The sequence below is a fragment of the Corvus hawaiiensis genome, chromosome 11 (genome assembly GCF_020740725.1).
Source record: "Corvus hawaiiensis isolate bCorHaw1 chromosome 11, bCorHaw1.pri.cur, whole genome shotgun sequence".
Lineage (NCBI taxonomy): Eukaryota > Metazoa > Chordata > Aves > Passeriformes > Corvidae > Corvus > Corvus hawaiiensis.
This window is the reverse complement of record NC_063223.1, coordinates 10,382,506-10,405,201: the sequence shown is the minus strand read 5'-3', so window position 1 is coordinate 10,405,201 and position 22,696 is coordinate 10,382,506. Positions and strand designations below refer to the sequence as shown.

The 22,696-nt window shown below is 42.5% G+C and overlaps 1 protein-coding gene across 2 annotated transcripts in view; it reads left to right on the top strand.

Moving 5' to 3' along the window:
- The window catches only part of PTPRG (protein tyrosine phosphatase receptor type G), a 407,666-nt gene that overhangs the window by 277,581 nt on the left and 107,389 nt on the right, over positions 1 to 22,696 (top strand). For both annotated transcript variants that reach the window (XM_048315233.1, XM_048315234.1), the window contains one exon: positions 13,908 to 13,974. In XM_048315233.1, the coding sequence (XP_048171190.1) occupies positions 13,908 to 13,974 (67 nt within the window). The remainder of the gene's footprint in view (positions 1 to 13,907; positions 13,975 to 22,696) is intronic.

Genomic DNA, 22,696 nt, shown 5'->3' with positions numbered 1-22,696 from the left:
TCTGCTCATAACTTCATCAGAGAATTAAAGGCCAGAAGTAAAGCTGGCTTTTCAACCTGTCTGGGTAGAGCTGTTTGGGTGTCCGTGTGTTGTGGATGGGAACATCCATCATTTTGAAGTCTGAACTCACTTATTATCCAGACCAGCTCTGCACTACCCCTCAGGCTGATAGCGATCCCTCTCTATGGACAGATTGTGGTGGGAGAGGAGGGTGATGCCTGGGTAGGTGGCACCACCTCAGTATGCTGCAGGGCCATATGGGCACTCAGGTTTTAGAGAAACTTGGTCTGTGGATGCTGTACAGCTGGCTGCTACCACACCTGTCTAATGGACTTGTTGAAAGACTGTATAAATTCATGCTGAGCTGTGGAGATTATCTCTCTCAGATGTTCTTGTATCAGAAGCATTTTTTTTTAAATGCTGCATTTGTGCCCTAAGTGCCCAGCCTATGTCTGCCTTTTAGAAAGTGCCCTCTTCCTTCCTTCCTTCCTTCATTAATGCTTGCATTGTATCTGAGATATATAACTGAGACATATAGTGTCTTGCCCCTAAAAATAGGAGATTTTTTATACCTTCGTTATCATGCCAAATATTAAAATATTTGCTGTCCCCCTTAAAATCTGAGTGTAAAGAGAGCTGCAAGTGCAGGTGCATCCTACTAGTGTGCTGGGGGTACTGATCAGACTCCAGGGAACATGGGATGCTCCAGCATGAAGCTTCTGGGCAGTGGTGTTTCTCTGGAAAGCCTCTCATCCTCACAGCAGCCAGCAGTGCCATGCTCCTTGTGTGCTTGTTACAGCTGGGCTGGAATTCTGACTGTGTTGGGTCTCAGGCATTTTGGATAGGATTGGCTGTGCAGCCTGGTGGCAGTGAAGATCTCCCTCAGTGCCAGTCCTCTGTGGATTGCCTTCACAGAGTGTTGGCTCTTTAGCTCCCTCCATACCAATCAGGCTTTTGGCAGGGAAAAACCTAATGCAGGTTGGGATGTCAGTTGCAGGTGGTTGTATGAGGGTGGTGACATCAAGAGACCATGCAGCCTGACAGGTTTTAAGAAGAGAGATAAGAGACTTTTCTAGAGGTCGACACCAAAACTGGGGCTGTGGCAAAGCAAGTGCCAGGAGCCTGGATGGTCCAGCTGACCTACCACAGCACTGGTGATCAGATCATAAGCAGTGTTCATGAGCTGTGGACAGCCAGGAGTTACAGTGCTGGGTGCGAGAAGAAAGAAAAAAGAATAAGGAAACATAAGGGAACACCTCAAATTAACAGCCAGATTTTCTGGCAAGCAGATTCAGAGAGGAGGAGAGGAGATGGAAGAATCTTCCTGAGAGCATTCCTGTGTACATTCACCTGCAGGAAAAATCTTCACCCTTCTGTGTCAGGCTAGACTTGTTCAAAGAGCACCTTTTGTTCTAACCCTGATTTAAGTTTTGTTTCAAATCTTGTTCAGTTGTATTTTATTTCTTTTCTCATAACTTTCCCTGAGATTTTTAGATTTTGGCAATTTTGAAGTTATACCCAGTGTAGGAGGAGGGCTTCCTGACCAGAGACAGAGCTTGAAAATGCCCTCCACAGATGGGTCATGCGCCACAGGAGCACAGGAAAGCCGTAAGAAGCCTGTGGAGCAGAGGCATGAAGGCTAGAGCATCCTGAGGAGTTCTGTGGCTTTAAGACTATCACAGTGATTGAATAGCATTCACTTTGCCACTGCTGAAATGTAGAACATCTTGAAACAAGCACACGTCATGTTAGTTTTTGTATTTCTTTGTATTTCAAGAGGAAGAAACTGCTGCCACAAACTGAACGTTTGCCAGGCTTTTAATGCACTTGTGTTCTAAGTGCTGTTTGTCTGCACAAAATTTCCCCATTTCTTCTAAACATGAGCCATGATACTTGTTGAAATGTTTTTTTTAAGGAATTGAGTGAGTTGTTGGGTCATGCTAACCAAGTGAAAAGTAAACATCTTGACATATGATCCTCACTGGTTTTGTCTAGTGTTACACCAGGTGAAACAGAGGGGTTGAGCTGTTCTTCTGTTGCTGCAGGAACTTGAGCACTTTAGAAGCAGTTGAGAAAAAAAAATGCAGGCCAGATCCTGCCACTCTTAATTCAGTGGCTTGAAGAAGATTGAGATGGACTGTGTCATTTCTCTCACCTGCTTCTTGGAGTTCTGCTGCTATGACTGCCCAGTGACAGCCCTGTGACTGGCTCTTGGTGCACCCACACTTCATTCCCACTGGCTCTGGAGCCCTTGGCAGTCCTGCAGCTGGTACGCTTGGCACCCTGTCTGTTGGCATCCAGGTTTCCCCTGGACAAACCCACTGACCATCCTCAGTAGCTGTCGTGGTTAGATGCTGGCCAAATCCCAGGCAACCACAAAAACCGCTCGCTCACCCTCCCCTGCCACAGCTGGGCAGAGGAGAGAAAAAAATTAACGAAGCATTCATGAGTTAAGGACTGGGAGAAAACACTCCAAGGGCAAAACAGGCTCAACTTAAAGGTACAAAGTGAATTTATTACTAACAGAGAGGAGGATAATGAGAAGTAACATAAGCCCTTAAAACACCTTTTCTTCCCCCAGCCCCTCCCTCCTTCCCACCGACAGTGCAGGGAGACAGGGCATGGGGGTTTGGTCAGTTCATCACCCGAGGTTTTCTTCCACTGCTCAGGGAGGGGAGTCCTTCCCCTGTGAGACCGTGGGGTCCCTCCCACAGCAGACAGTTCCCTGTGAACTTCTCCAGCGTGGCTCCAAATCCCACGAGCAGCAGTCCTCCCCAAACTGCTGAAACGTGAGTCCCTCCCACGGGCAAACAGTCCTCCCAGAACTGCTGCGGTGTGGGTTACTCTTCACGGGGTGCAGTCCTCCAAGGCCAGGCTGCTCCAGCCTGGAAGCAGGGGCCCCCTCTCTCCACCGGGTCTCCCACTGGATCACAGCCTGCTCCAGGCATCCACCTGCTCTGGCACAGGCACCTCCCCCATGGGCTGTGGATGGATCTCTGCATCCCCCGTGGATCCCCAGGGGCTGTGGATGGATCTCTGCATCCCCCGTGGATCCCCAGGGGCTGTGGATGGATCTCTGCATCCCCCGTGGATCCCCATGGGCTGTGGATGGATCTCTGCATCCCCCGTGGATCCCCATGGGCTGTGGATGGATCTCTGCATCCCCTGTGGATCCCCAGGGGCTGTGGATGGATCTCTGCATCCCCCATGGATCCCCATGGGCTGTGGATGGATCTCTGCATCCCCCATGGATCCCCATGGGCTGTGGATGGATCTCTGCATCCCCTGTGGATCCCCATGGGCTGTGGATGAATCTCTGCATCCCCCGTGGATCCCCATGGGCTGTGGATGAATCTCTGCATCCCCCGTGGATCCCCAGGGGCTGTGGATGGATCTCTGCATCCCCCATGGATCCCCATGGGCTGTGGATGGATCTCTGCATCCCCCATGGATCCCCATGGGCTGCAGGGGCACAGCTGCTTCACCATGGTCCTCACCATGGCCTGCAGAGGAGTCTCGTCTCTGGCACCTGGAGCGCCTCCTGCCCCTCCTTCTCCACTGACCTTGGTGTGTCCATGTTGTTCCCCTCACATGCTCTCACCTCCTCCTCCTCCCTGGCTAGGAAAAAACTGTGTCCCACTTTGTTTTGATTTCCTTCTTAAGTATGTTATCACAGAGGCATTCCCATCATCTCTAATTGGCCCAGCTTTGGCCAGCAGCATGTCCATCTTCAGAGCCAGCAGGGACTGACTCTGCCGGACATGGTGGAAGCTTCCAGCAGCTTCTCACAAAAGCCACACCTCTGTGGCCCCCCCAATACCAAAAACCAGGCTGAGCAAAAGCAACACAGTAGCCAAACCTGCTTCTTTCTCCTGTCTCCATGATCATCTCAGGGGGTGGAAGAGCAGAGGAACTTCCTTGGAGAGGCAGGAGGTGGAGAGGAAAAGGTGGGAGAGCTGTGGAAGGATGCTTAAGGGGGTATGTGGAACAGTTTGGGAAGGGAGGATGCTGTAACATTTGAGGAGACAGAAACAGCTCCCTGGGTGGAAGGAGACAGTAAGGAGGATGTAGCAGGTGGGTGATGGGAGAGGGAGGCAACTCAGACATAAAAGTGGAGGCAGAAGTGAGGAAACTCTGGGGATTAGTAGGTGCTTTCTGCTTTAGGTACTATGAGCACTGAGCTATGCACATTCTTAGTATTTTGCAAAGCTGCACACACCTGCAAGAACTATATGATACTGCAAATTTACAAAAATATATGTAAATATGGAAGAACTTGCTTGAAAGAAAATTATAAATACAAGACTGCATCATAGTTGTCCTTTTGTGCTGGAAGGTATTAATGAAAAGCAGTGGTTTAACATTTTGTCCTTGTACCACAAAGATGCCTGTAAGCCTGAGAGCCCTCCCAGCCAATGGCTGCTGCATTAGAAATGGGGAATTTGGTGTAGCAAAAAATTCCTGCTGCAGTTTTGGGAGGCCAGTTCACACCAACCTCCTTAGAAATGAGATAAAAGGAACAGCAAACAAACTGTGTTGGAATTTGATTTTTCAAAGCATAAGATAAAAAAAAAAAATCTGCCCTACAATAATTTGTTTTCACTGGATTTCTAATTTAATTCTGAACTGAGGTGTGGTTGTCATTAGGGAAGTGACTGTGTAACTTAATTGACATTTCTGCATCCTCTGTGTTTGTGACTCATAGATGCTGGCTTGAATCATCTGTACTCTCTGGCTGGAGGGAGCCCAGGGCTGTGCTGGGAGAGAAGAAGACAGGACTTTTCTTGTAGAATGAATGAAAGATGTTGGGTAGCTGAGACGATTCCTTTTCTTCATTTTAAGGGAGTGATGGATGTGACCCCTCTCATCAAGATTCTTTGTGTTGGCTGGAAAAGAGAGAAAGGCTGGAAATCTCTGCTGCATCCCAGGCAAGCTTAGCTGGAGCAATTAAATTAAACCTTTGCAAAGTGCTGGAGTTCCAGATGTCCATCTGAGCTGTTCCTTTCCAGCCTTTGCATTTTGCCCAGGAAATTTTCCTGTTTAGCCATCAGACTTCATTGCTTTATTTTCATTTAAAAAAAAAACAAAAAACTGGAGTTATTTTTTTCTCACTTACACAATTTTGTACCAAATTCAAGCCAGGAGCAGAAGAAAATGAGAGCTAGCTTCCATTTGTGGTTTCACAGTTTTGAGTTTAGCCTCTCCAAATGTGTGAAGCTGTACATCAAGGAGTGGCTGTTGTAAGATGATCTGGCTGTAGTGCTTGTTATATTTTTTCATTACACCATTTTGTTTTCCTCCCTACTTAGGTCAAAATGATTATTTTTACCTAAAAACTGTAAATTGAGCAAATTGCGAAAACTCTAAAAGAGACTCAACTCTTTTTTTTTTTAACCTTTAAAATTTTTTTTTAAATTCAGATGATGAGAACAGTTTATACCTGATGGCAGTTTTTATCAAATAGCCTCCATCCTGATAAAATGTTACCCCCTGGTGTGCCATTTTTCCAGCTGAACTGCTGGTAGGATTGAGAGATCTTGCACACTGCTGCTTAAATAAGTAGACTCTATGCTCTATGAAGAAATCATATTATTTTCTCAAAGAACAAGTAGGCTCAGTGCACTGAAATTGCTTTAAATAAACTTGCAGCTACTGTAGCCCTTTTTTGTGCAGCTGCAGATGGTAAAGTCTATCAATCAAGCTTTCCCAGCTTTGAGAAGCTGCCACTGAAGCTGCCTCTCCTCTGTGTTGAAATTACATTTTTGTCTTTTACAGAACTTTGTATCTGAGATATTCTATTTCTCTAATCAGATTGTGCTTTTGGGCTGTACATATTTTTTTGTTTTTCCTTAGATATATGTGTATTAAGATCTTTCAGTAATTTGTTAATCGAATGTGCTATTGCCTTGCAGTAAATTAGCTGTGTTTGTGCAAGAATGCTTTGGGGAAATTAATTAATTAATATTGTATTAATTAATTAATTAAGCAGTGGAGTAAGTCAAAGTTTGATCAAAAGAGTGCCTTACAAAAAGAAAGGAAAATATTGTTGTTTCTTACCATGGCGCCGGTTGCAAATCTTGTGATAGTGAATGAAGGAAATGCTGTAGAAGGGAGATGCAGCATGTTCCTCAGCCTGGTGTTCCAATCAGCTGCTGCCAGTGGGTTACAATGCACGATCAGTGTTCCTCTCTGCTAACAAAGGAACTCAGTGTGCACAAACACAGAGCACTCTGAGCTGAGTTATTAAGCAGACTTAACTCTACCTCGGAGTTTCATGGTCTTGCGCTTTTTTTGAGGCAGTCTCTTGTGTCAGGGCATTGCACCAACACGCAGATTCTGCTCAATGTTCTTCTCTGGTAGCCAGTGCTTTGCTCTTTTTATGACACTGGTATTTCAGCCAGCCTGTGGTAAAAGTGACTATTTATGCTGCTTGTATTTTCAAGCATTCCTACTGGATATAATGGTAGGGGAAGTTGCTGATCTATAGCCTAGTTTGTCCCATCCCTGTCCCAGGATGTCTGTAGCTAACTCAGGTCCAGAGGCAGCAGGTACAAAGTGATGTCAGGGCTGAGTTAAAGGCTGGGAGGAGCAGTGGTTGCAAACAGTTTCATTGCGCTCAACCAAAGATGAGGGACAGCCAGAACGCCTGACCCCAAAGTTAGTTCAATAGCTTTTAAAACCATTTTGGACTTCAAAAAAGTAAAGGAAAAAATGCAGCTTCCTCTTTGGCACTGCTAGTTAATATACCCTGCTAGTAGATACCCTCCAAAGCTGTAGTAAAATATGAAGTTAATATATCACTAGCAAGATTTTGGTCAGAATGATGTATTATTTTAAGTGGAATTAGCTAGAAGGATCAATGCACACCCATTACTCTATTTAAAATAATCATTGGAAGACTCATTAACTTTTTTTTTTCCCTTCTCTTCAAACAACATAGTGAATGAGACATTTAGGAACACCCCCTTCTCCAGCATATTCACCTCTATGACTTCAGTATATTTTCATTCATAGCAGGATACCTGAAGGCCAAAACCCAAATTTAATGCAACAGAGTTTGCCTTCAAATCCCTAAACCTGAAACCAGTTGCTGTAGGCAGAGGCAAAATCAGCTCTAATGCACGTTTTTATAGAAATCAGAGGTCATGGTAATATCTGTGTGAAATAGTGCATGTGCCACCATAAGGTTCAGTGTCACATCTTGCCTGGGTACCTGTTATTCTCTCTGATTCTACACATGAGTAGAAACTTGAAGTATTGAGGGGGCTGTTTCCATTTCTTGTTTTCCCTTACAAATGTATTCTGCAGGATACTTACTTTGGGCAGTCCATTCATTACACAGCAAATGCCTTCTGCCTCCCTGCTCACCTCTGTCAGGCTGCAGGCTTTTGGCCAGATTTGTCCTTTTGCATCAGCTCATATGGGAGATGTGTAATTATAGCTTATATGGGGGAGATGGAAGAAAATATCGTCTGTGGAGGAGCAGGAATATATCATTCTTGGATCATTTAATGCTTGTGAAGGTGAAAAACTTAGAGCACCAAATCTAGCTTATCATTATGTCGGGAGCTCTGTAAGCATTTTTTTGGCTTCACAGATAGCTCAGTGTGCTATTGTATCAACCAGTATCCCTTCTCACCCATCAGTTCTCCTGGAAAGCTCCAGATAAATATTTCCTACTTTATTTCAAAGCAAAGCACATGTAAACTTTTCATATCTGTTCATCCACATTCCAGATCCGGCTGAAATCTTTCACTTCCTTTTATTCAGTAATGTTTAAGACACCAGATATTTATACACAGTCAGATTTTACAGTGTGGGCTTCAAAAGGGAGAGAAGCAAGAGGTGGGACAATGGAGTTAGTCCAGAGCAGAAGGGTGTGGACCACAAGGCCAGGATGTCCTTTCCAAGTGCTGCAGGCTGATGCAGGTTAAACCATTGTTGTTCAGAAGGATTGGGAGTAGGGCGTACCCAAGCTGATAGCTAGCCCTGAAATTATTTGGCCCTGAAGACACGGATTTGAAGAGCTTCACAAGCAATATCCCTAGTGCTTTCCCTTTACTGAGAAAAGAGTGTTTCTTTTGATAGTGATTATCTTGGATTCTTTAAATCCTGTTTCTGTGATGTTAAAATACATACTGTGTGGTGCAGTGTTTGCATTAATGGGATTCCTCTAATTTCTGTTCTAAACCACTGAAAATCAGGTCCTTTCCCATAGAGATTTGGGACTGGCATCTGTCCAACACCACTGAGCTGATAGAAGAATAAATTGTTTAACCATGGTGATTGTCCTGAAACCCTACAGGAAAATGTAATCTCTGCAACCTAGTTAATTTATAATAGTTTTCTTTTTCTTCTTAGTTGTTTGTACAGAGTGCTTGGAGACTTAGGTTTTTTGGGTGGTGAGTTGTATATCTTAACTGCAGGCTGTATAGGAGCTGAAGACACATGGTTGGGGGAATATAATATTGGCATCCTTCTATGTCAGCCACTGTCACTGGCTTCAGCTGCCATGGTTAAGTATGAAGTCATTCATCCTTGGCAGACACCGTCCTTTGCAGCATGAGAGGATGGTCTCTGGATGTTAATGCTCAGCACTCTGGGAACAGCTGGCTATATCGAATTCAAGGCATGCAGATTTTCTTGGCCATTTTACTTAGCAGATGGGTAAGGCTTGATAGATTGAAGATTTAGTTTCCAAGTCAAGGGCCAAATGTTGCAGTGGGAGAGAAAAGTAAATTATATGACTATTTGGAGGGGAAAGGCACAGGTACTGTATCACAAAATTGTTGCCATTCATTTTCCTCTGCCTTGCACAGAATGCATGTCATTTCACCTTTCAATATAGCCGTCTGTGGCATTCTCCTTCACTTTGAGATGCTTTGCAATACTGTCTGTGAGCCCATTTAATGAGCTTGAAAGCAGTTGCTGCAAATGTATGACAGTTTAATGTCCAAATGCCAGATACTTTTAAGGTGGAAATGAAAGAGAAATTTCTATTTTCAACCCAAATTTTTTATTTGTATATCAACCCAAATAGGTGGGTTTTCTTCAGTTCTTTTTTCTCCACACCCTTTTCTTCCACACATCTATTGAAACTTATTTTTAAAAGGAAAGTGTATTCCTTACTCCTGATTTGTTCAAATAATTAATATTCACCTACTTCTCACAAGGTAGATGGTACCAGTGATCATTAGAGGGCTTTGTGGTACTCCCTCCAGACGTCCTTGGTTGGTGGGAAGATAATCTGGGTTTCAGAGAGGCTGCCTGGAGCTTTGGACACTGGGGGGTGTCTGGCCCTTTGGTAAAGGGTCTTAGAGTTAAGGTCTGGTGTTGCTGTGTGGTCTCTCTAACTGCCTCAGTGTGTATTTGAGGGTTTCCCTGGTTTTATTTTTCAGTGTTTCTAAAATAAGCATGGTAAGATCAGTATTTTTGCTGAGATCTTTTTTTTTCAGCTTTATAGAACTGTTTCCACCAGAAGGACAGGTCATGGATTACTTACGTTGCTTTAGCATATGGCTTTAATTTTATAGCATGTGGTATATGGATTTTATGGTATAGATTTTAACACTTTACAAGTCTTCTGAGTTTTGATAAATCATTGTCTTCAGGAGGTTCTGAGTTTGTCCTATAAAATAATCAGATGAACAGAGAGCTTTGTCTGCTCTACAGTGAGTGATAGAGAATGAGAATGGGTTGGTGTTTTTTAACTCATGAGGACATGCTGAGCTTGGTGTCTGTACTAGCATGGTCAGCCTGGCTGAGGTTCTCTGGTCTGTCCTCTGGTCACATTCCTGCTCTGCTCAGTCGCTGGAACTGTTCTCTTTGGAGTATTAATGTTATCCTGAGTAGAGGCTGAGCTCCCTGGCCTGCCTTCAAGGGTACAGCTATAGAAAGAGCACTTTCAAGCACAGGGACAACACACTGTGCTGCTGAGAGGCGTTAACCCTGCTGTCAATAGAGTTCATGACTGATCAGCCTTGTTCACTGAAGAAGCAGTAATTTCTCAGTCGCTGCATCCGATGCAGGAACTGTAAGTTAATGTAACCTGTCTAGAGTATGATTTCCACAATGCTTCACGTGAAGAACATAGCTGGTTTATGACTGCAGAATGGGGTCACTTGTGCCTTGCCTTTTCCCATATTGCAAATATTTGGTTTGTTTATTGCATTAACATCAAGCCACTCTTTCTATTCAGAATGGCATGTGCACCGGGTATTGAAGTCACCCAAAGGGTACAATAAACAAGAGATTTTGCTTCTTCATGTCATGTTCATCACATATTTACCCTATGGTGAGAACTCTGTTAGCACAGGAAACTGCTTAATGATACCTCTGTGTTTGTTTTTCCATTGCTTAGCATGATAGTTACCTATTCATTTCTGCTCAAGAGGATTACAGGCATTTTTCAATTATAAATGATGCACACAAACATTATTTAATCTGTTTACTGAAGACCTATAGAGTGTTAGTCAGTCTTGAGCAAAAACATCTTGTACAGGAAACAACATTTGTAGTAGTGGTACTGTGGCTATTTTAGGGCAATTTCAGGATGCTTTTCCATCTGTCTGTTAATACTCACTCTGCATCATCATAGTTTTGTGTTTGTGCCTGGAATTCCTGTGGCTTGAGAAATTGTCATTCTTGGTGTTTCTTCCAGTAAGGTCTTGAAGAAGTAGGGGGAAACTCATGGCTCTTCACTCACAGGAAAAGAAAAGCTTTGCCCAGCTTAGGTAGGCATATGCTGGGTGAAGCCAAAGCGCCCAGATCCAGTTACAGATGTGTGATCTTTCTCTAATTCTCCAAGGTATCAGCAGAAATGTGGAATGTAAAGTCAATCTGAAGAATTCATTGCTGTTTTCCTTCAGGATATGTTCATAAGATAATAAAAAAATACATGTCTGGAACACATATAACAAAGAAAGTTAGAAACAGTTTGTAGGAGGATATAAGCTCAAGCTTCATGACATGGAGTAATAAAGTAGATCAGAAGGGCACTTCTTATTCTAGAGATTTTTGTCCTTTTTTCCTTTTGCTTTTTTTTCTGCCCTTCTTTCTTTTAAGTATCAGCTGTTCTCAGAGACAGGATTCTTGTATGGGTGAATCTCTGATCTCAACCAGCATGGTAGCTGAAGGCCAGTTAAACCAGAGACATACAGCAATGGGGATAGAACTTGGCATTTTGGGTTTCGGAAACCTCCTTTCCTCTTGGAACACGGGCAGAAAAAGGATACGAAGAAGTGAAAAAATAAAGAGAGAGAGAGATGAAATTCAAGGTGCATTTTTTTGGGTTGTTTTAGAATTTGAAGAAGGAAAAAATGTAACAAAACTTCTGTTCTGAAGTCTGAACCGTTCCACAAAATGAGAAAACTTTTGGCCACTTTTCTAATGGTCTTGCCAAGATCCTGAAACAGTTGTACTGAAGTATGAGAGAACTGTGTATGAATGTAAGGTAAAAAGAGGGAAAGCATCTGGAAGGAAAAGAAAGCTTTATCCCCTGCAGGTCTGAACTGACATCTCTGCGAGTGGTACTTGTTTGAATATATTTTTTAAAGAAACACAAGATCCCACTCCCCATACCTCTGGAGAAAACAAGATTACAGGTGCATGGAGCATTTGCCTTCCGGCCCCCATAAAAATCCCATGCCTGTTGGTTTTGCGCTGTTGAAGAACACAGCACGTTGGCAGAATATGGTATCAGAGAGGCTGCATGGCTGCATCTATACAGCCACGCCACCTCAGCAGATTAAAGGGGCGCTGCCAGGGCTGAGGTTAGTGATTGATCTACTTCGACACAAAATCCCGAAAGGAACAGTTCTAACCTTTATGATTCTTTCTGTCTATTTGCTTTCTTCAAACTGATTGCAGCTGTCACCAGAAATAGAACCAAAGTAAACAAAATGAAACTCTTTACCACTTATGGTTAGGCAGCGATAACTAAAACATTGTTAAAGTCCAGAGCAAGATTTTCTTGCATTCTTGTACTTAAATGCTGGTAGCATTTTAATGATTTATTTTTCAATGGTGCCCATGGTTAGAGAAACCTGGATAAATGGAAAAGATGCAGGAATGTGTCTCACAACAGGCTCTGTGTTTTTAGTGTTTCTTTTTGATTTGTCAGATGCCAGACAGAACCTACAAAGTGCGTCATTGGGTCCACTGTCCTGTGATTCTTATTTATACAAGATCCAAAGTGTGCAGAGCACCCCTTTGGGCATATAAAAGTTCACGCTTCAAAGAGCTTGCAGCCTTCAGGGCTAGTGGTGTTATGGTCCAGTAACATCTGAGCTGTATATATTTCAAAGCTGCTTTTGCTGCTTTGATAATTTTATTGCATTTCTTGCCCTAGATGATCATTGCAAGTTCTGGAGTACTGTGATGAGGAAAAGATTTTCAATTTCCATTTACAACACCAAACCATTTTGTCTCTAGAGAAGTGAATAAGAATGTGTCCTGAACACAGCAGAGTAGTTCAAAGGGCAAGTAAACAGAAAACAGAAAAGTGGTTTGTTGTGGTTTATCTCTATGCAGTTGGCTGAGAAGATAATGAGGTTTCTAAGATTCCTAGTTAGTTATGGGGAAGAGGGACAAGATGAGAGGTGCTTGTGCTTGCAAAACTTGGGCAGTGGACTCCAGTTTTCTTGTCAGATCATTAAAATTTGTGATATTTTTACAGCACTTTTTTTGGATGTGCTGTGGTCACTGTTGTCCTCCTCCTAGGAACAGCTCCAAGCTGGTTCTGCCCTTCACACATCAGTGTGTTCCCTGCTGGGCACAAGGTCCTTTCTCAGGGTTTTCTTCTTTTGTCTCCACTCCTTTCCAAATACATTAATACACAGCCATAATGTGATTAAACTCTGTTTTTCCTCATGACATGGAGGTCATCAGCAAGCAGTAAAATACAAAACAGCTCTTTTGCATCTGATATGTTGCCCATTAGGAGCTGTCCATCCAGAAATTATCAATACTGCTCACGTTCTGAAGCTGACTGGTGGGAAAAAAAGGAAGAATGTACCCCATCAATTAGATACATGGCAGTATTTATCTCCTAAAAGTAAATTGGCAAGTATCTTAAATAATGGAATAAGTTCACAGAAATTGTGAGTTATTCCTACAATACCTCTGAAGAGGCAAAAGGTTAAAAAACAAAATTGCATTATTGGTTGTAAATTCCTTGGCTGTGTGCAAGTAAGTGACTGAAGTGATGGATTTAATTTGGAAGTCATGGAGCTCAACAGGGTTAATCCTTCCTGCTGCCTTTCCCTCCTCTCTCTGCTGCTGGATCTCACTGTTGAGGAAGACGTGGGAATTTCTGAGTGATAGAAGGAACGTTGCAGGTTTTGGTCTGGCAGTGCAGGCAGTTGCACTGTCAAAAATTGATGATTTTTTTTCTAGGTCCTCTCAGAGAGCTTTATTGCCTTTCCTTTGTCCAAGTGACACTAAATGAAATAAACTTAAAAATATTAATAGCAATGAGATGCTAAGGCCCAACTCCATTAGGGCTGAAAGTGGTCCAGCTTCACTGACTGCAGTGGCAGCACCAGATTTATGGCTGTGTGGGTAAGGAATGAACTGGTCTGAGATGACTTCTTCTACGAAGCAGTTTTCCTCTATGAAGGCAGAAGTAGATGGAGAAAAATCAGCCCCGTGTTTTTAGGCTTTGCAGGGCTGATAATGTGGTTAATGTTTTAAAGAATGCAGAGGATGTGCTTTTTTTTTAATTTAACCTTCCTCACTTTATTTTGTTACACCATATCCCTTTGCCATTTGGTGAAGAGCCATTGTAAATTTGAGTACTAAGCAGTTTGTTAGATAACATCTTTTTTTTTCTCTTTAGAAGACTAAACTGAGACTGTTCTGCCTGATGCCAGAGTAGGTGTAACCAATGCTCTATGCTTTGCATGTAGGTCAGTCAGAGGGACAATTCAGCACTGGATCCCATTATCCATGGATTGAAGGGCGTTGTACATCATGGTAAGTAGCTGCTTAAACTTTCTACTTGTTGGGAGGGGGAGAGGGGCAGGAATATTGTCCTTAAGGGATCAGGTCACCCCTGGAAGGACACGATGAGCCCACACATTCCTCATTCACCGATGTTTAAGGGCATCACAGCAATTATTTGATTGGTAAAGATGAGAGTCATTTGTTACCTGAGAATGGGTTGGGGTGAGCAGTAAACAATTTGTTTCTTTTCAGTCAGTGCTCCAGAATGCGTAAGTTATCAATCACAACTTTCTGCAATCTATCATTCGTATTAGAACTTCGAAGGCAGCCTGGATACTTCACTCTGTTATTTATCTTCTGTTTGCTCTAAAACTACACCTCTCTGAAGTTTCTATTTGTTTATAAATTATTTGTCTTTCAAATTTAGGGAGCTGATAATGAAACAGAAAATTAACTATCTATGAAAATTAATTAGACTTTGCAGCAGATGAACATCTTTCTGATGCTAGCATAAATACGATCATTCAGCTGTTCTGATGCATATACCTATTATCCTTGAACTTACAGCAGGTACTGAAATAAATATTAATATATTTTATACTTTTATAACCAATTTTTTACTTAGGAATTTTCCTGAAGCCTTACCACAGGTAATGCATCATCAGCAATGACATCAAGATGCTCTAGTTCCCAAAGTACTCTTGTCAGGTTTTAAAATAATGATTTGTAAAGTTTTAATAATCTCATTGTAATTCAAAAGGCATCTACTGGAATGGTGCTCAGTACAATAATAAATTTCCGTTCCATCTATAGTGCTGTGATAAAACAGCTTTGCACCTTTTCTAAGGATTGTCTTTAGACATTAGCTGGTGCTGTAGAGCTTAACAGATACTTTTTTTCTCTTGACTGCAAACTTAAAACTAGTTGACAGTGTTAAATTAAAACAAATAGGATTTTGGATTAATTGTTCTACTTTCAGAATCATTTAACATTGCAACTAGGAAGGCCAATAAATCCAAACACAGTGAAAAAGGGGGTTAAATGATAACATGCCATAAAGTCCTTCATTTAGAGAATTTTCCTTAGGTTTTGCTGCTTATAAATTGCAGTGTTCTGCCATGAAATAAAAACAACACACTGAGCTGAAAAACTGGTGCTGTTTTCCACAAAAATAGAAGTTATTACCTTGCTCCCACTGGGTAACAAAACAGGCCAGCAAAAGCAACGCTGGGATGCATTAGGCTGCAAGGTTTTTTTCAGTGTCTGTTTAATTTGACAGTGCAGCCAAGCTGCCATTTAACTGGACTGGGATCTCTTTTTAGTTTTGTTCTTTATCTACTTTCTGTTCCAAGACTCCCAACCCCCTGCCAGCCCACAGTGTTTTAGCCACCTCATCAGGTTTTTCTGCTCCCTCTCTTGCTCCTTGAAGATAAAACAGCCACTCCTTGATAATCACACCAGTGTCTCCTAAGAGGATTATTCCATTCCCAAAATTAATTGTTTGGGTAGGATGTGACTTGGTCCCGAGGCTGTGATTCCCTGACCACATAATGATCAGTCCATCTCTGTACTGTCTTACCCACAGCAAAATCTGGGTGGATAAAAGGCGTTTATTTTTGTTTTGCACACAATGCACAGAGGTCTGCTAGTGTTTCAAGTAAAGGAAATCACTTGACATATTTCAGTACCTTGTTTCCTTTTCAAAACATTAAGGAAGAAAAAGAGGAAAATCATGCTTTCCTTCCTGTTTCAAAGGCCCTGATTAAAGGCCTTTTCTAAGGCTCTTTTGGTGGTTAGAGTAAGGGAATTTCCTCCTGCAGAGCAGTTGTTGAAAGAGCTCATTCTCTTTAACTTAAATATTGCTAGAACGCTTCAGTGAAGAATTGTTGTATCATATCTCTCTTTTTATGTTATTATATAGAATAATAGTAAAGATGTGAGGGTTTTCTTCCAGATGGTCTCATTTCTTTTCTTGATGTGATTTACTTACATCTTACATGAGCATAGTTTTATGAATTTATCTGAAAAGCTTCTTCCTGCCTTCCATTTGGCTGTATTCAACTGGGACCCTGAGGCAACAAGGACTTTTTGGCTGAAATACAGTGGAAAAAACTCTTGTGGCTTTTGAATCAAGTGGTTGGATCAAGCAGGGATCCAACAAAAGGAGGCAAAACTGAAACCTCACGTTTCTTTGCATTTTAAAATATTTCCATTACCCTGTTGGTTTTAGGGGGTTGTCACAATACAGAGGCACATACATATAATGTAAAAATTAAGAATACATACAAATGTTGAAGTTTTCTTGTCCCCCTCCCTCCATCTGGCAGAGCATGTTTCCCGGGTTGTGCTGAACAGTCACTCCTTCCTCTCATGCATTCAGTTTTCAACATGGGAATGGCACACCCACACAAACCCTCATCATCCTCGTTTTGTCATTTACTAGAAGGCCTGGTCCTGTATGGGGACTCCTCTCTGCACCACACTCTGTAGGGCTCCCACACTGGCCTGTCCTCATAGTGGTGACAGATCTGGTGACACTCAGGTAGATAGAGAGATGGTACTCCTGAGTGATGAGCTGGGTTTTTAAAAAATTTTTTGTATCCTTTTATTCTGTGAATTCTTGTATTCTTACATTGCTCTTCCAGGGATATGCAAACATTTCCAAAGTCAGAAGTACTTTCTGTAGAAGCAGAAGCAATTTTTGCTTGATATTTCATCAGGGTTTTGAATTACTTACTAATTCAATGGAACATAAATAATTGTGCCCTTCACGGTGTCACCAGCTTAGTAACAATGATAGAGAAACATACACATAAAAATCAATACAGGAATAGTTGCTACTTAGTTGACTTTGTTTCCTCATCTCCAGGCAGAGTTTTGTAAAATCTTAATGCCACATTAAACTTAATTTTACATGAGCAACCATATAAAGTTTCTTAGCTGGGAGGGGAACCATGGTGTACCAAACAACATACTGATGTATGTATCTATGATAAGGCTTTGGGGTTTGCGCCATGTTCTTCCTGCTGAACAGGATGTTCCTACACCGCTTCCCGACTCCTGCATCCGCCCTCAAAGAGCAGCACGGGAACGCCAAGGAGGCTCTCACAGGACCTGTCAAATGCTTGTTGCTGATTTTAAAATTGCTTTTGGTTTTGTGCTCTGCCAAGGATTTGTCACACCTCCCGCCAGCCAGGTGCCTGCTCTTCTCACTCCTGCTTTTCCTGCCACAGGGCACGTGGCGAGCGTGTCTGCCACAGAGCCCAGCCAGGACTGACACCTGGGACTGGGCAGCCCTCCCTGGAAAAGGGATGGGGTACAAGCAGTTGGAATTTGGATTTTCTGATGCTGACTTGCCAGTGTCTTTCAGCTCTGATTGCTGGGGGTCTTTTTTGACTCCTCTACAAATGCTCTTCTCATCATGAAAGCTGGTGGGAAGGGTCTTCAGCAATGCTGGTTCTGGTGGGATGGATGATGCATGTTCTTAATTGAAGCTGGATCTTAGGTAAAAAATTTACTGGTGCCTGGCTGTGCTTGCACCACAAATGGGGCAGTCTTGGTGCTGCACATCTGACTCTTCTGCCCATTTTGCTGCCGATGTGCTTGGCTGGGTGCCCTGCCCTGAGCCCTTCTCTGCTCCTCTTCCTTCTTTGTGACGCTGAGAATGACAGGGCAGGAAGGAGCTACTCTTGTTCGAGGGCTGAGGCATCTGGTGAGGCCTCAGAGAGAATGATTGTGCCCTTGTGGGAATAGGGGACTGTGAAATACCAGGTTGTGTTATAAGTTGATTTGCATTAAAATGGCTATGAAAGCCTTTGTCTGCCACACATTCCAGCAAGGTCTCAGAGGAACACCTGGCAGGATGGAGCTATTGCACAGAAACATTGCTTTTCCCACGTTTGCTGTCTTTGATTTGACCTTTTTTGGTACCATTTTGTATGTAAGCCTTTTAGGGAAGCCTTTTCCTTGATTTTACCAGCTGCCTGCAAGGCATTAAAATGAGCCTTCTTCCCTGATGTCAGTCCTGGGGTGGCACCCAGTGCTGGAGGCTGTTGGGGTTCCTCCCCCCTGCCTTGGGGTCCAGGGGGAGGGGACCCTGGAGTAGAGGCAGGGCCTGCAGGGTTTCCCTACTCCCTGGTCAATCCTGTTCCCCGTTGGTTGTTTTGTGTTCCCCTGTGCGGGGAGGACCCTCTGGTCCCGTGATTGCGGAGTTCTTCGGCAGTCCCCCGGCCATGCAGCTAGAAAATAAAGATCTCTGAAACATCTACCAAGAATCGGTCCCTGTTTCTTTTCTACAGGCCTCGCTGTCTATACATGTTGCAGAAATCCCCGCTGCAACAGGAAGCTGTGTGACATTCACCTTTTCCCAGCCTGGCACAGGTGCTCTGCACAGCACCACAGTCCCGCTTTACTGTGCAGCCCACACTACCCCAGGCCCCTGGAAAAGATTTCAAGGTGATGGAAACTATGTTTTTATCACTCTGTCCTGTTCTCTGTGGCTGTCATCAAGAATCTACACGGATCAGCAGAAAATTATTAGCAGAGCACAAATAAATTACCACAGCAGAAAAGGCTCAATGTCACAAAAATGAGGCTCTTATTCCCTTCCTTGTCAAAAGTGAGCTCTGAAAATCAAAGTGCTACCAGATCAAAAGCTTAGGTACAAAGCAAGTCAGTGGCATGTGTTGCTTGTTTGTGAACATGAGGTGGGGTGATGGGAGGAGAGGAACCTTTGTTGATTTAAAAGGGATCTTTGAAAAAAGTCTTAAAAAGCTATAACTGGAACCTAGCATGGAACAGACTTAGTCTTGGATCTCCCTTCAAATGGGCCAGAAGTGGTCAGGCAAGTGAATGCTAAAGTTTCTGAGCTTGCTGGGGAGAACCTACCAAAATACAGTGGAAAAAACTGCTTTAATAATGAAAAAGGATAGAGAATAAATATGTTGCACATCTCTCCAGTTGTCCTAGGTGAAACATCAGTGAATAACATGTTAAAATAAATCAGCACTAAAAAGGAAGCAATCTAGACAGTGTTAGTTACCCTGTGGATCTATCACACCAGAAGGCATAATAACAAGAAAACACTATTAGCACCATGACAGGTTTTTTCTTTTGTTTTGAACTTTAACCATAACACCGCCTGACAAGCTGTTTGCCTTCTACACCAAATATCATGGGGTTGTAGAGAAGAAGGGTGGGGGAGAGGGGTGAAGGTGAGATGTGATACTGTGAAACCTCATCTTTGAAAGTAAAACTTTGAAGAAAGCAGCAGCTCAATTTAGAACAAGGAAGGGCCATCAAACTGAGAGCAGCACGATACATTAAGCTGAGAAAGAAACATGGAGGAGCGTTTCTTTTTCCTCAGGGATGAACTGGATATATTCTTTTGTTTTCTGATCTGTTCTTGTGTTCACAGTCAGAGTAGCCCTGTGAAAGGGGCCAGGACACGATTGCTGCGGAGCAAAGGGGAGGAGGAGGGAAGTGAGAAATGAAGATGAGAGGAGAGGTGATAAGTTCAGACCTTTATGTAGGGCAGCTCTGTGCATAGCTGCAAGGGTCTATATCATTTAAAGGAATAAATGGTGGAAGTGTTGGAAATCTCTGGTCCTTCACCTGTCTGCTCTGCAGAAAGCAGTGCTGGTCACGGCTGAGTAAAGACCAGCAAGCTGACAGAGAATTAATAGATTGCACAAAAAAATTAATTCAAGCTAACAAATACTGCACTTGTTAAAAGTTAAGAATTAAAGCTGATGCTGAATGTGAACAAATCATCTGCAGGGAGTAAGGGCTGGGTGCTATGCTGGTGGGTTTTGGGGATGTTTGCTGAGAAAAGAGGGGTGAGGAAGTCTGAGGACATGTGGTTTTGCTCTGGCTCTGCTGAAGCAGATGTGAACAATCCATGCTCCTCTGGGCGCTTCTCCTTCACTTTAGCATCTGCCAGGGTCCAGCTTTTTCCGGGGATCCTCCTCTCCTCTAAACTTTGTCATAGTTTCTTTTTCCTCCTATCACTGGTGCTTATTCTGTATTTCTTAGTTTCCTTACCTGTCCAGCCTCGTGTACCTTTGCCTCAGGTTAGGTTTTGTGAAACCTGGAGAAGTCTCATCCCATTCTAAAATGTCGACAGCTGCTCTGCGTCAGTACTGCTTCAGCATGAAAGGTTCAGAATAACATTTTCCTTCTTTGAAGAGTTAAGACCTCTTCTCTGCAGCTAAACCTTTTCCTCCTAAGCTCTTTTAAGAAAGGGAGTGAGAAAAATTAAGCTTTAGACCAACACGTGGCATGGAAATGGTTTTCTGTTAATAAAAGACTTGCCTTTTTTATTCTTTCCTCCTGGCTTTTTGTACCTCTCACTGGTTGTCTCAGATTAAATTAGTCTGCATAACTGTGTTATTATCTCATTCCCCTCCTCCCTGCCATGCTGTGCTTTCTGTGTCCTTACAGCTCCTTACATTGCTCAGCAGAGGCTCTTTTAAAAAAAAAAAACCTGAATAAAAGTGAGAAAAATAATTGCACAGTAAATGACAAGAATTACCCTGAGTACAGCGGATTGTCAGATACTGCTCTTCCTGCAGGATTTACACAGCAAGCACTCATCTGATGATCCTTTCAGTTGAAGTAATATATAATGTTTGTAATCTCATCTTTAAAATCACCCCCGTGAGTCTGGTCCTTGGCTGTGCTTTGCTGCCTGCTTTATCTGAGAAGTTCTGGCTCAATGGGTGTGCAACATGGTGTCCTTCTGATTATTTTGTGTGTTTGCTTTTTAAATGTTTGAATGCAGAAGCTTTAGAATGTCTTGGCTCATTGTGAAAATGAAATTGGCAATAACATTGTTTAACAAATTTGGGAGATTTTCAAAGCTCTTCATATTGGTATTGCAGATTTCAGTTATTCAAAGCGTAGCTGGGTACCCATCAGGCACCGCACATACGTTAATTTTGGAAATAAGCTCATTTTAAGATATTGTTTTCAATGCAGCCAAGTTCCTGTTTTCTTACACAAAATCATGATCAAAGTCCCAAAGCATTCCATGTGATATAAATGGACTTGGCATATAGTTATTTTCTTGTGATGTCCAATCCAAGTTCCTGTTAGATTTAAAAGAGTTTTGATCACAGATAATTTTGTGCTGTTTACCTGCGTATCTCAAGAAGCCTCTTACTCTAGTGATTTGGTTAAAATTTAGGTCTATCTTTATCAAGTGATTGACTGAATATATTTTTAGCAAGTCCTTGAAGGCGAAATGTTCAACTGATGGCTCTTTCAGTATAATATTTGTTGGCACCAGCTTGTGAAAACTGCAGTAGTTGGTGGAGACCCACTGCTGGTATCTGGTTTAAGATCTGGTTTTCTCCTCTGCTCAGTAAACTATTGTGCACAATTTGGTATTAGTTCAGACCTAGTAGGGTGATGACTTGACAAAGAGTGTAAATAGGTCAGGCTTTTAAAGTGTGTCTGATCTGCAGTTGCCCTGCCTTTGGGTCAGGTTGTACAGAAAATGGCCCTTTGCCCATACAAAATGCTGGGTAGATTTTTCAGCCCAAACAAAGAATTTGCTGGGTGTGACTTCTCACGTTGCTGTTGTGGGAGACAGACCCAAGAGGTGGATGTGAATATTGTATCAGAAGGTCAAATACGTTACCAGCTGGGTCAGTTAATTGTTTTTTGTGAACGTAAGAGTTGAAATACAATATTGTTCTTTCATACTGTGGAACACTCAGTAGTTTAAATGCCACATTCATTGTTTTAATGGTCAACAATGAATCTGTGGTGCTTGCTATTTTTACCTTTGAGGTATTAGAGTGAATATGTTTTTCTGAGCATTGGTGCTGTAAACAAAGCATTGCTGTTTGTTACCTGTGGATAAAACTGTCTGCATTAGTGGGGCGATATTTTTGATACTGCTCTTTGCTGCATCACCTGGGAGCACCGGTGGCAGCAGCAGGTTTATTGTTCTTTCCCAGAGGAATACTCTGTATTTCAAGGGCCTGTCTTCAGGGTCAAGATCTCTGGGGCTCTGCTTTCCTGGTTGTGTATATTTCTATTTGGGTGCTCAGGTGCTGAGATGGGAGGAGGACAAGGAGCAGCAGAAGAAACCATTGCAGGGCTCTGGTTTATGTGTGAGAGCAAGTAGGTGGCTCATGGGTCAGTTTTGCAGCATTGATTGCAGTGGTTCACAGGTGTTTGCAGGTGAACACATTTGCTTTGCTGTCTTTTATTGCTTTTGTCTGGCAGTTATTTCCTAGTACTCGTCAGCAAATGCTGTCTCATCAATCATGTAGTTCCCAGTCTTTTCCACTTTCTCCCTCCTAGAAACTCCTCACTCCACTCAGTCTGTTCCCAGCCTCCTGGACAAAGTTCATGCCCATAAAAGGGAAACAGAAGCTGGTCATAAAAGACAGTGAGGAAAGGTTTGTTGTTATTTCCAACCTTGTTCTTTTTCATTTAGGTGAACTATATATACATACACACACGTGTGTGTATATGTGTATATATATATATATATATATAATATTTCTGTGATAATCAGTGAATGCTCTTGCCTAGCCTGGAAATTACTCTCCTTACAGTTTTACCAACAACAATAACTGATTTAACATTGAAGTCTTTAAAATTATATGACTTCAAAATGCCATTTTCAAAACTGTCTCAAGCTCTTAGGAACTTTAATTTCATGGCATTTACTGTTTCAATATGCTCTTGAAGGATATAGCAGGCAGACACCAGAGTTTCTAAGTCCCTTTTTCTTTAA